At 42.6% G+C, this 13,612-nt stretch overlaps 1 protein-coding gene across 1 annotated transcript in view; it reads left to right on the top strand.

The window, feature by feature from the left end:
* GPR107 (G protein-coupled receptor 107) overlaps positions 1–13,612 on the top strand; it is an 88,184-nt gene that overhangs the window by 61,731 nt on the left and 12,841 nt on the right. Inside the window, exons 14-15 of the mRNA XM_030207846.1 lie at positions 149–192; positions 12,458–12,507. Of these exons, the coding sequence (XP_030063706.1) occupies positions 149–192; positions 12,458–12,507 (94 nt within the window). The remainder of the gene's footprint in view (positions 1–148; positions 193–12,457; positions 12,508–13,612) is intronic.

Here is a 13,612-nt window from a genome sequence, read left to right as displayed (position 1 = left end):
AGTGCATTACTAAGAGTTGTTTGGGCAGCAGTTGTAGTGGTTGATGGTTCTCTGTATCTTCACCTTGTATAAATGTTTTAGCAAAGGGCTGCACAATTTAAAAAGTGCATCTTGGAAGAAATGGATAAAGAGTTTGCTTGTTTTTCAGGTCCATCCGACATTTACAGGAAGCTTCAGCAACTGATGGAAAAGGTAGGTCTCTTGTCTGGTGCCTCCCATCTGTTCATATGCCAGGGCACACTAATTCATGTCCACGTGCCATCAGATTTCATTTTATAAACAGGACTTTGCATAGCTCCTACTACAGGATATTCAAATATTTATTCTGGGGTTTTTGATATCAGAGAAAGCATATTGGAGCCAAATAAGGAGCAATTAGGTAGTCTCTGCTAACTTAATTTGCTTTCCTTTAGTCCTGCCAGCCCAGCCCAGAGTGAGGGGTTATGCAGTTGTACCAGCAGGTGGAGACTGAAAATTGTAAATGAGCCTATAATTGCCCTGTGCAGTTGGTCCCAAAGCAGGTCCTAGAAGTTTTTCTCTCAACTCCCTGCTCTGACACCCGTTGAGTTGTACTTAAGCTGAATAAGCTTGCTCACATTATTTTTATATATTTTTACAACCAATCAGTAGTTTCAATTTAAATAAAAAGCACCTCAAAGCTCTTGCTACAAGAAGAACCTATTTGCTACCAACCACTGCCTCCTCCCTTTTCTAATTCCACTATATCTATCTTGAGATGCGCTGACCAGAACTGCATGCAGTATTCGAGGTGCGGTCGCACAATGGAACGATACAAAGGCATTATAACGTCCTCATTTTTGTTTTCCATTCCTTTCCTAATAATACCTAACATTCTATTTGCTTTCTTTAGCCTCTGTACACTTAGCAAAGGGTTTCAACATATCATCAACAATGACACTTAGATCCCTTTCCTGGTCAGTGACTCCTAATGTGGAACCTTGCATCACGTAGCTATAGTTTGAGTTCCTCTTTCTTACATGCATCACTTTGCACTTGCTCACATTAAACTTCATCTGCCGTTTGGATGCCCAGTCTCCAAGTCTCATAAGGTCCTCTTGTAATTTTTCACAATCCTTTTGCAATTTAATAACTTTGTGTTGTCAGAAAATTTAATTACCTCACTAGTTATTCCCATTTCTAGATCATTTATAAATATGTTAAAAAGCAGCGGTCCCAGCAAAGACCTGTTTATAAATTCACCTACCCTCCCCAACCCCATAGAATGTTCCACACATTCTAGTAGTTAGGGAGAGACAAAGTGGAAGCCACACAGATATGAGAAAATAATAGGTTTTTTTATTTTTGGTTACTTACAAGGCTTTTCTCATAGGGGAGTTACATAGGCTGCTCACATATGCAATCTCTATGTACTTCTCCGACTAAGTCCAGCTTACTCTCAGGTTATATACTTTTCTATCACTATATAGCCTAACAGTTTGCTAGCATTAGACTCGCCCTCAATATTGCTAAATATTAGTTCCACATTAGAACACTACCTCTTATCTAAGACTTTAAATTATCAATAAAAATACTAATAAGGTGAAAAGCGTGACTACGTGCAGAAATACTGTAGTATCACGAAAAGAGTATATAACAAAGCAGTGACAGTGCAATAAAAAACATTAAAAATATTTAATCTTGATACTTGCTATACCGCCATTTGTCTATGAAAGTGACTATGCAGTTTATATCTCTGAAAACAAACATAGTGGGTTATCAGATACAAAAGGGGGGGGGGGGAGGCATGATCTGGATGTAGTACCAAAAGCTGGCATTGGGCATGAGCATTTACACCAACTGAAACCAGATATAAATCCTGGTGTGCAAGCTGGGTGTGGACCCCCAAATTCTATAACACTGCGTATATTTTAACTACCCCTGACCCGCTCATTGTCACATCCCCTTTTCAGATCTGTGTGGAAACGGGCACTGCTCTATAACTGGGTGTTTAAGTGTAGTTTCACATGGAACTGGCATCTTTTGGCCATTTAGGCACGTTCTGGAAAGTTGGCACGGAAATAGCACATAATGCTAGATGCCATATAATAGAATTCCCTAGACATTGGGCAGGTGGGTGCATGTCAGTGGAGGGGGGGTATTGACTTGCCCAATTATTTGGCAGGCAAGTAGTGTCTTACATTTAACTTGTTTTGGAATGGAGATTGAAGTGGGAGTTCATATGCCCATTTGCACTGATATGGAGGCTGTGAGTTGTGTTGAGGAAGTAGGGAGGAGTTTGTTCTTTGGCTTTTTTTAAAGCTTCTTTGTTACTCTGCTAACCCATCCCACTTTCTGCTACTCTAAAGGAATCCCCAGCTCCTCAATATTAATCATGGCAGTCCCAAGATTTTCCCAAGAGCACTGGATCATAAATATTTTCTTGGTGGAGTTAGATCTGTTTTCTCTCTTTAATAATAGGCAACCCCATATCACTTTCACCACTTCTTTTCCCTGCAAAAACTTAGTAAGCGGTCACCACTATGGCTGCTCGAGACACTTGCTCTAATTGGAGACCACTGTATTAAAACATACAATAGTAAATTAGCACAAGAGGACTAATAGGTCCCCTTCAGTTCTCCAAGCAGTTCATAGGTCTCTGTCTAGATATGACGTGAACGTAAGCTGTGCTTCTCTTAACAGAGGCCATAAAAAACATAACATGAACATTTTGGTGCATTGTGCTTATGAGCTCTTAGCTTTTCATTAGAAGCACTGCAGCATACTCCAGACAGTGTCTGCACTGGAAGGAATTGCCTTGGAGCCACTGTCCTCAACAAGGATCCCTGTTGGTCATGCAAAGTGCTCTATTCCACTGTCTCACCCCAAATATATGTGCAGGAAAAAGTATTATTCAAATATGATGTCCATAGCATGTCTCACTCAACAGGTACAATGAGGCATAATTCTAGAAACTGTCTGGAATCTGATTGTGAGCCAAACTAACCACCAGAAAACATCAAAAACAATTTTTTAAAAAAATCACAAAGTATTTTAAAGCAGTGAGAAAACAATTACATCGTGTTAAAGGGTCAGAGGATTAGGTTTTTGGTAATGTAAGTGTAAAGGTTGAATGGAGTTTGCTGTCCATCTGAGCATTTCCAGGACTTAAGAATAGATGATTGTAAATACTAGGATAAGAAAGTGATGTGTAGCGTCCAGTCACTGTGCATAGGTTGCTTCTTGCAATAAGTAGCACTCTTGCCATTTCGCTTCCTTGACCCATCTGTCATTTTGTGTCACGCAACATGAGCCCTTGAGCCGTTCCCAAAATAGGAGTAGCAGTCAACAAGCCCCATGCTTCTCCTGTGATGACCACCATTCCCCAGTGGTTGAGCCCCTGGGTGTAGGCAGCTGACAGGACATGAATGGAGGACGAGGCTCGGGCTCAGGAGGACAGGAGATGAGCAGAGGTCAGTCAGATTCCAGGCGTGAAGTTCAGGCTGATGGCGAACTGAAGACAGCATCAGATTCCAGACGTGAGGTTCAGGGCAGTTGGCAGACAGAAGGCAGCGTCAGAGTTCAGGTGTGAGGTTCAAGGCCGGTAGGTCAGATGAGGTAACCGGTAGCTTTAAATAAGCAGACCAGAGAGCCAGGAACACAACCGAAGTTGTAGCTGAGGCGCCGAGGGAGAGTCTCAGCAGCTTAAAAAGCTGACATAGTCTGACATCAGAAGGGCCGGATCCCGGAAGAACATCAGAAAAGGAAGCCGCCGCGGTCAGGCAGGAAGAGACATGCAGGGATGTGGTGAGCACGCCGCGCTCGTCCCGGTGTGGGAAGGAGCGTGCCTCATCATTGGCTATGGCCCAACTGCCCCTGCGAGAAGGGAAGTTCCTCACCAAGCACCTCGCTGCTCCAACCTGACCCGATTATCTCTGGTCTGACCCAACTATTTACGCCCGGCTCGCTTTGGGCACAGCACTCGAGGTCCCAGTAAGGATTGTGACATTCTGCTTTTCTGTAGCTTTGGGGCATCTGCATGTGATTTGGAAGTGTAGCTGCAGTGCTTTCTGCTTTGCATGCAGAAAGACCAAGAATCTGGAAGTAAGATTATATTTTCTAAAGCCTTACCATCAAGTTTCTGCCAGTGCAGCATCTGTTTATGACGCATGCTTTAATTAATCACTTCTGTTTTGGACCAGGTCCACTTGCTTCACATACTGGTTTACTGTGTTGCCTTTATAAGGCTGAGCTTGGACTCCTGGCTTCTTGTAGTATTTCCCTCCTATACAACTTCAGGATGGAGGATTTATGGAGAATCATTCTTCATCTCCAATGAGCTGGAGATGCTTTGTAAATCATGGGTGGTATTCATACTATAGGTGGATTGAGTCACCTAAGATGGTCTTGGGAAAGGCAGGCTAGAAATGCTTCTATTACTGAGTTTGCACTGTTTCAGCTACTGTAGTATAGGAACCAATATCTTGGGGCAATGGTCAGTGTTGCAGAGCTTTTCATCTCCTAAGCCATTGGCTCAAATATCAACTGAAGTGCTCTGTGTGAAATAAGGTGCTATGGCAGAAACACATTCACAATGCTCCAGACAAATTCCCATTAATCTGAACGGTCCTGACCTCTCAACAATGTCTTTTGAAAATGACATGGCGTGAGAGGAAATCGTTCAGATTCTTCTCCCTAGACATGAAGTCTATCAAGATATTTATAATAATTAAGATCCCACCAGTTCTGTTTCACAAACAAAAGATTACATCTATCTTAATTTCTTAATTGAATCAGAAGAAATAGTGATGGATGAAAACCAATGATAGCATGTGACATCCATACTGGCAGAATGCATAGGGCTTTTTAAAAGAGCAAATTTGTCAAATCCAGTTAAAACACCTCAATTAGTGCTTGCAGGAGAACTGGACTAGTACTTGGAGGATTGTGGATGTGAGTGCAATTGTTAAGCCTCAAGTTTCTCCAACTTAATCAGTATAGTTGAGAGTTCAGCCCTCTGATTCCTGATACATCAGTTCACCTGGCTGGTTCCTTTCCTTTCTTACCACCAGCGTTGCATGAACATGAAACACAAAATAGAGTTGAGACTTAACCTGACTCCAACTAGGGAGAGAGAGGATATAATGGTGGTTAGTATTTTGTGGCTTGCAGTTGCCAGATGCAACTTAACATCTAAAAAAAAAAAAAAAAAAAAAGCTAAGTATTAAGAACCATTTGATTTGCTTACTTGTGTATGTTGTGTGGTGGTGTCCTCTATAAGGCGTGCTTTCATCAGAAACCAGCTTCCTACTATCAGAGCATTGTGTTAGAGTTGAATAGAACTGATTTGTAGTGCACATTCTAGACATGGTTACAGTAGTGACCCTAAAATCTGTGGTATTCCTCCTCTTAAAGTAATTAGCATGAAAAGTTCTTTTATTACTATGACTTCTTATGGATGTTGATTTTAATCTGCTTAGGACAGATTTTCTGTCTGAACATGGCAGAATGTAAATAATAAAATGGAATGAGCTGGGCACAGACGTGCAGGTGATTACTTCAGGAACTAACATGCTCAAGCAGGAAGAATTAATTATGTAATGCTGGCAATTCCTGAACTGGTGCAGTAACAGTCTAAAGAAATGGTTGAGGTTTTTTTTAGGCAGTAAACTGGAAGTTGGAGAGCTACTTCTTATGCCAGCAAGCCTCGGGGCTCATTCCTTACAAAGCTGTTTAATATTCTGTTTCTGCTGCTACGCAGTAAACTTTATAATCTAGATGCTGCCCTATTATGAAATGACCTTTTAAGAGAGTGCACAATTATAAAATGATCTCCAGTGTTCCTCTAGCTAATATCCATTTGGCAAATGTACAGAAAGACAGTAACATAATAGATTACTGGGACTGAAAGGGCTCCTCTGGTCAGGCCAGGGCTGCAAATGCCTCTCCATGCAGGTCCTCTCCCCCACCCCCAAGCCTTAATTTAGGTTTGCAACTACTGGTCTGTGCAGGTTATCCCCCCTCCAGTACCTTTATTTGGGGTGGTAGCTGCCATTCATTGTAGGTCACTCCCTCCCCCCATGTCTTCTTTAAAGTTCAACAATTTTTTTATTGTTGACAATGCAAACAACCAACTTGGATGGATATTACAATAAACAGAATCAGAAATGTATGCATAACCGATAAGAACAGAAGACATCTCGTCATCAGTCCTTTTACATGAAGTGTTTAATCCCTCCCTCTCAACCCCCTCTCAACCCACCCTACCTACCTTTATAAAACTAGCATAGCAGGTATATAGTAAATACCACCGATTACATAGTAAGAAAGCGGAGCCTGGGCTGAGGCAGCAGACGGCGCTTGGGGAGACAGCGACCGGCCGACGGAGCCCGAACGAGAGCAGCGCCGTTGCCGCCCTCGGAGCCAAGAGGGGTGACCAAGCCTCTCCTCATGGGGGATTGCACGAGGCTTGTCAGCTTTGCGTCACAGCAGTCGCGCGCCCGGCCCTGCCTCACCCGCCCACCGGTTTCTCAGTCTCCGGTTCCTTGATGGCAGTATCTCTACCGTGTCCGGCGGAGCTGCCCAAGAGAATGGGAGCTGTGGAGACATGAAAATGCTCACAGCGAGGGTCGCAAAAGCCGTTGAGGGCTCAGCCACCAACACCTCGCGCGCAGAGGAGCCGAAGCAGAAACAGGAGGAGTAGGAGCAGCACGGTGGGGGTGTCCCGGAGACAGGCTCCGAGGGCTCCGTGCACAGCAGCAGCAGCCGCCCGAGGCTGCTGCCTTCCTTTAGGTTTCTACCTCCAACCACTGACACAACTCTCGGAATTACGGAGTCTCTGTGCAACACTTCTGGACTGAGTAAATTATAGGTTATACCTCAAGATATTTATACAGCTAACAAGTCTTTAGAGGCCTGACAGCAAAAAACAAAGCAAGAACTAAATAGTTACGGCAGGAGATGAAGACACTTTCAGCAGGACAATCGTGCCTTTAAAAGAACCTCCTGCACTGAATTTGATCAAACTAGAAAAGTTAAGCTGTGAAGAGAGCAGATTTGGGTAACTCAATCAAACCAGAAAAGAAAGTAAATCAAGTAACTGATTGTATCAGTCTGGATGTTAATTGGTCTTCACACAAGCGAGCTTTCAGCTAAGAAAAGCAATGTTTGGGACTGTTTAAGTGCATTAATTAGTAGAGCTGTTTGTGAAAAAGCAGAAGATTTTGAGGAAGTTTAAAACCAGTGTTCAAGTGATAGCATTCCTCACTGACCACATTCCAATGGGCAATTAAATCAAGTACCTTCCTATTGTCCTTCAAGTACCTCTCCCTGATCAAGAGCAACCCCTCACCTCTGGACCAACTTGTCAGTAATCAAAGACAACCAGAGATGTCAGAAGGAGAAACTGTTTCTGTATAGGCAAATCTATGAACATTTTAACATTTTAAGCAAGCATAAGAAAGATTAAGAAATGAAAATAGCTTAAAGTGACTGTTGCAGAACTGATCAGAAACTCTGAAGCAGGATATCAGAGTGAAAAGGAATCTTCGAACTTGAGCTCTTTGTGTCGCATGTATAACACTTCCCTGCTAATTACCTTGAAGGAGCTCTGATTGGAATCTTCAAACCTGAGTTCTCAGTGTTGCATGTGTGACACCTCCCTGCTAATTACCTTGAAAGTGCTCTGAAGTTCCCCCCTCCCCTCTGCCTCAAGCCAAAGCCAGAAATAGGAGCCCTGAAGATCCTCTGAGCAAGGAGGGTGGGAAGCAGTTGGTTGCTAAGAGACAGATTAAAGGAGGGCCCTGACTCAGAGCTACTCTCCTCCCTCTCATCTCCTCTGCTCATTAACTTATCACTGAAACCTGATCCAGTACTGATCTTAACAGCTGAAAGGCAAGCTGAAATAACACACAAGACCAAACACCAGACCCCACACCAAAGAACAAAAGTCCTACCAAGCATCTAGTCATCAGAACACGGTCTTATTAGTAGTCCACAGTGAATAGAAACCAAAATGAATACCTTCAAACTACTCCTAATAATCTACTCCTTAACACTGATCCACTTAACACTAACCACCCCTCTTGCAGAAAGTAACAGTATACGCATACTATACCATCATCAAAGATTGACCAGATACACCACATCTCATCAAACTGGCAACAACTTAAACAAAGGAAGAACACCATCATGTGGACAACAACCACAAAATGCAAAGAAGGGTCCAAACAAACTCACCTCAACAAAGAAACGACAACTAATAAAAGTCCACACAACACCAAACGCAGAAGACCCATTCCAAACAATCCAAGTGGGCTACATCAACGCCAGATCCGCTGTAAACAAAACAGCTATACTAACAGACTGGGATTGTGGCAGGAGACCTTGACCTACTCTTCATCACTGAAACCTCGATCCACGACCAAAAGGACCCTATAATCGTAGACCTGTGCCCTCCAGGATACAAAATCACACACTGGACCAGAAAGGAAAAGAGAGGCAGAGGCATAGCACTAATCTATCGATCCCACTTTACCACCGAAACCACAGCCAAGTCCATAACTCCTCAACTTGAAATTGCCTCAATCAGAATCCACAACAAAACCCTATGTGATCATTTGAATTGTGTCTTGTTCTACAGACCTCCAGGTATTTGGAACGAAGGCCAAACTTACTTCATGGACTTCATTTCAAGCACATGTGTAACCAACTCCAATGTACTAGTACTAGGAGACATCAACCTTCACTTAGAAGACCCAAACTCAATCAATGCACGGGAATGTAAGGAATTCCTCCACTTATGGGATCTCAAATGACCACAAATGCAAGCAACCCACATCAAAGGGCACACACTTGATCTCATCTCACACAAACTTTCAATAGACCAGAACTTAATAATAACAGATATTAAATGGACTGAAACACCCTGGACTGATCACTACAAACTAAACTTATCCCTACACTGGGGGAAAAAGGGATTACACCAAATACAAGAACACACATCCTACAGCACAAGAGGTCAAGTAGGCACGAAAACATTCTGGCAACTGATATACAACAATGAATGGACAGCACAAACAGACTCCATATACTTCCTCATGGAATGGGATAAAAGATGCAAATGCATACTAGATGAAATAACACCCTTACGAGCAAGAACCTCACGAAAGCATAACTTGATACCATGGTTCAACGATGAACTGACAAAGCTAAAAACACAATCCAGGAAACTCGAATGAGCATGGAAAAAAACAAAAGACGAACACACACTCAACACATGGAAACAATCACAAAGAAAATACAAATACGCAATAAGACAGACCAAAAGATCACACTATAAAACTAAAATAGGGACAGATAACAAAGACATGAAGAAATTATACCAACTCGTGAACAAACTCCTAGACCCCAACTTGGTCACTACAACGAATACAGACATCCCATCTGCAGATAAGCTTGCTAAGTATTTCAATGAAAAAATTGTAAACCTACGCAACACGCTACCTCATGACAACACTGACATCGAAAACGTGCTTAATGAGTTGTACCCAACCACTGGAGAATACCCGGCTGACCGAACCTGGTTAAACTTCGCCCTCCTTACCGTCGATACAGTTACACAGGCGATCAGCAGGTTCTCCAACACTCACTGCAAACTAGATACCTGTCCCAACTACCTAATGAAATCCGCCCCTGACCGCTTCATAGCAGACCTCACATCCCACCTAAACTACATGCTTCAGCAAGGTCTCTTTCCTAAGGAAAGTGGCAATATCCTATTCACCTCGATACCAAAAGACACCAAGAAAAAAAACAAATGACATCACTAACTACCGTCCAGTAGCATCCATCCCGTTGTTAGTCAAACTGATGGAAAGCATGGTAGCCAAACAACTTACAGGTTATATAAACAAATTCTTAATATTACGCGAATCACAATCAGGTTTTCGCCCCCTCCACAGCACAGAAACAGTACTACTCACTCTTCTAGCTAAATTCAAGCAGGAAATAGCAACAAGAAAAAACATCCTCCTCCTCCAATTCGACATGTCTAGTGCATTCGACATGGTAAACCATAATATATTAATAAGATTACTAGATAAGTTTGGGATCGATGGAAGCATACTTAGCTGGATCAAGGGTTTCCTAACCACAAGAACATATCAAGTAAAATCAAACTCAAACATATCATCACCGTGGAAAGCAGACTATGGAGTACCACAAGAATCACCGCTATCACCGATCTTCTTCAACCTAATGATGACCCCCACTAGCCAAGTCCTTATCCAACCAAGGCTTTAACCCTTTCATCTATGCAGACGATGTCACAATATACATTCCTTACAAATCTAACCTGACAGAAATCACCAACGAAATCAAGAACAGCTTGAACATCATGGACTCTTGGGCTAATGCATTTCAACTAAAACTCAACAAAGAAAAAACACATTGTCTCATTCTCTCATCCCAACACAGCGTGGACAACCCCACAGTCATCAACACCCCAGATTACACCCTCCCAAAATCCTTGGCACTACAATGGACCGCTACTTAACACTAGAGAGCCAAGTGACATCCACTACAAAGAAAATGTTCCACTCAGTGTGGAAGCTCAGACGCGTGAAGCAATTCTTCCTGAGGGAAACATTTCGCAACCTGGTACAATCAATGGTATTAAGCCATGTAGACTACTGCAATGGAATCTATGCGGGATGTAAAGAACAAACCTTAAAGAAACTTCAGACCGCTCAAAACACAGCAGCAAGGCTTATCTTCGGAAAAACGCGATTTGAAAGCGCAAAACCCCTCCGCGAAAAACTACACTGGCTCCCAATCAAAGAACGCATTACTTTCAAAATCTGCACTCTGGTTCACAAAATTAGCTACAGTGAAGCCCCAGGACACATGACAGACTTGATCGACCTACCAACTAGAAACACATCCAAGTCAACATGAACGTACCTAAATCTGCACTACCCAAGCTGCAAAGGACTCAAATGCAAATCAACCTACGCATCCAGTTTTTCCTACATTAGCACACAGCTGTGGAACGCATTACCAAAAGCCTTGAAAACTACGTACGATCACCTAAACTTCCGGAAAACACTGAAAACTAACCTGTTTAAAAAGGCATACCTTGTCGATCCAACATAAATGCCTATCTGCAACACAACAAAACTAAAGTACACAATGGACATACCACAACTTTTCCATTATACGATGCCCTAATATGGCTATGCCACATGAACTTTATGTTACAACATCGCTTGGTATTTGTTTACACCGGAGTCTTTAACACCTCTCCGGTACTATGTAAGCCATGTTGAGCCTACAAATAGGTGGGAAAATGTGGGATATACATGTAACAAATAAATAAATAAACTTCCTTGTCCCATATGGCAACAGAGAGCATTGCCATCTGACCAGTCCCTGCATACTAATGTTTTAGTCTGAATGTAGAATAGTGAGGTTTGGGACTCCATCCCAGATTACACATAAATAATCCATTTTGCCTAGATTTGTGTTTTATATTTATTACTCACCTTTCCAAATCCAAGTTAGATATTCAGGTACAGTTGTTGAGACCCTTCTCTAGAAAGCTTACAGTGTAGCAACTAGAGTTACTAATGCATGCTAACACCATTAATGTTCATTATTGTACATCAGGTCCTATTTTACACTGTAGGGCTTAGTACTAATAATGTGTGCTAATGGCATTAGTGTACGCTAATTTTGTAGCACGTGGTGGTAGCTCTAGTTGATGTAATTGAGAATTAAGTAACTTTCCCAAGGTCACAAAGAATGTCTGTAGAAGCAGCAGGATTTGAACCCAGTTTCCCTGGTTCCCATTCTGACGTTATCTCCCCTCCCCCCCCCCCCCCCCCCCCACACACATCTTTTATCTGAATTCAACAAGTGCCTCATCTTGTTTATCCTGTTATTTCCCAAATTCTCTTCTGCATTCCCATTGTTTCCATACCAGCAGGTCACCTGTCCAAGGAATTCTTCAGGTGACACTCCATGAAGCATCTAGCTCTGATGAGCTGTTAATGGAAGGGACTGTATTAAAAAAAAAAAAAAAAAAAGTAGTCTTCATTAGGCATGTGCTGGGGAGCAGCATGTGCTGGGGAGCAGCATGTGCTGTCTTCTGTGTCTCTGTGCTGTGATAGTCCCAGCCCTCCACCATGGTACATCTGAACAGTGGCTGCCTGTTGCTTGATAAGGAAGAGATTGTGTGGAGAGATTATGTGCATAATTTTGTTGGTGACTACAAGCTTGTGGTTCAGAGGACCTAGAAAAAGAGGCTACTGGGAACCAGAATTTAGACACTGTCTGTGACTAGTATCATGGTTCAAAAAACATAAATAAATTAGCAGGATGAGAAAAGGGGAATAGGACACTTTGTGTTGCTGGTGACAGGGGTCTGACAGCATACTCTTGCTTAGTCTTGGGGGTCCTGATCTCATTTCCTAATGAACCTTTTTTTTTTCCTTTGCAGCTGCTATTAATCTGGCAAAACTAAAACTTTTCAGACATTACTATGTTATGGTAAGTGTACCTCATACTTCTTCCCTTTTCCCCAGTGGCAGTGTACTACCCTAGCCTTAAGGGACAAATTACCAAGGCTCCAGCTGATAAATATATTTCAGAAGCACGTGTGTTCAAATCATAGCTGGCAGTATTAGACAACAGAAGAAAAATGGCAGAATTCACTGACCTACAATCTGATTCCTGATAAATTCTCTTTTAAAGGCTTTCTTTTTAAAGTATTAGCAGAGACGTATAGGACCTATAACTCACAAGTCCCTTTAGAATTCTGCACTAAAATCTTATAAGAAAACATGCTTTCAAAAGTACTTAGCAAATAATCTATATAAATAAATCCCACCTCGAACATTCTGAAGCTCACTGCAAGGCAGTGAAGCACTGAACTCCTGTAGTCTTCAACTCCTGTAGTATTCTTAGGCTAGGCTATCAGGACCACTCACCCTAACTCATAGGCCCGCCCTCAGCCACACCCCATCTGGACCTAAAACGCTACCTCAACGTTCTGAAGACAACCTGCTGAAGTCATCCCTAAACAGTTCTTTAGTTCATGGTGGTGAAGCCTTCCAAATCACCGTCTCTATGCCCTGCCCTCGCGTCAAACGTCATGACGTCGAGGGCAGAACACAGAGAGTGAAGGGACTGCAACCCACTCCAACAAACAACGAACCAGGCAGGGAGAGGAGTAGGGAAACACGCGCAGCTTGTTTCCCTACTCCTCCCCCTGACTAGGAATCGCTACACACCCTCCATTGACCCAGGTAAAAAATAAGTACCAGCCTGCCATGAGTGGGACACCGCGGGGTACAAGTGTAACAAAAATTAAAAAAAAAAAAAAAAAAAACTTCCATATTGAAGGGCAGGGGGGGTGCCTGCGGGAGACCTCTAACTGCCCCCCCCCCCCTTTCACCTGAACAACTCCCGCGCGACGCAACATCACGAAGCCCCACCCCCTACCCCCTTTGTAACAGAAACGGGCCTTTTTTTTTTTTTTTACTAGTAACAAAGAAATAAATATCTTAGGGTCTGTTATTTATAACTAGTTTCCGCACGATGTTTACAAAATCTAGATCTATCAAATAAAATGTCTGTTCCCTCCTTTTGTTTG

Source organism: Microcaecilia unicolor, chromosome 6 (genome assembly GCF_901765095.1).
Source record: "Microcaecilia unicolor chromosome 6, aMicUni1.1, whole genome shotgun sequence".
In the NCBI taxonomy this organism is placed as follows: domain Eukaryota; kingdom Metazoa; phylum Chordata; class Amphibia; order Gymnophiona; family Siphonopidae; genus Microcaecilia; species Microcaecilia unicolor.
This window is presented reverse-complemented; position numbering and strand designations above follow the sequence as displayed.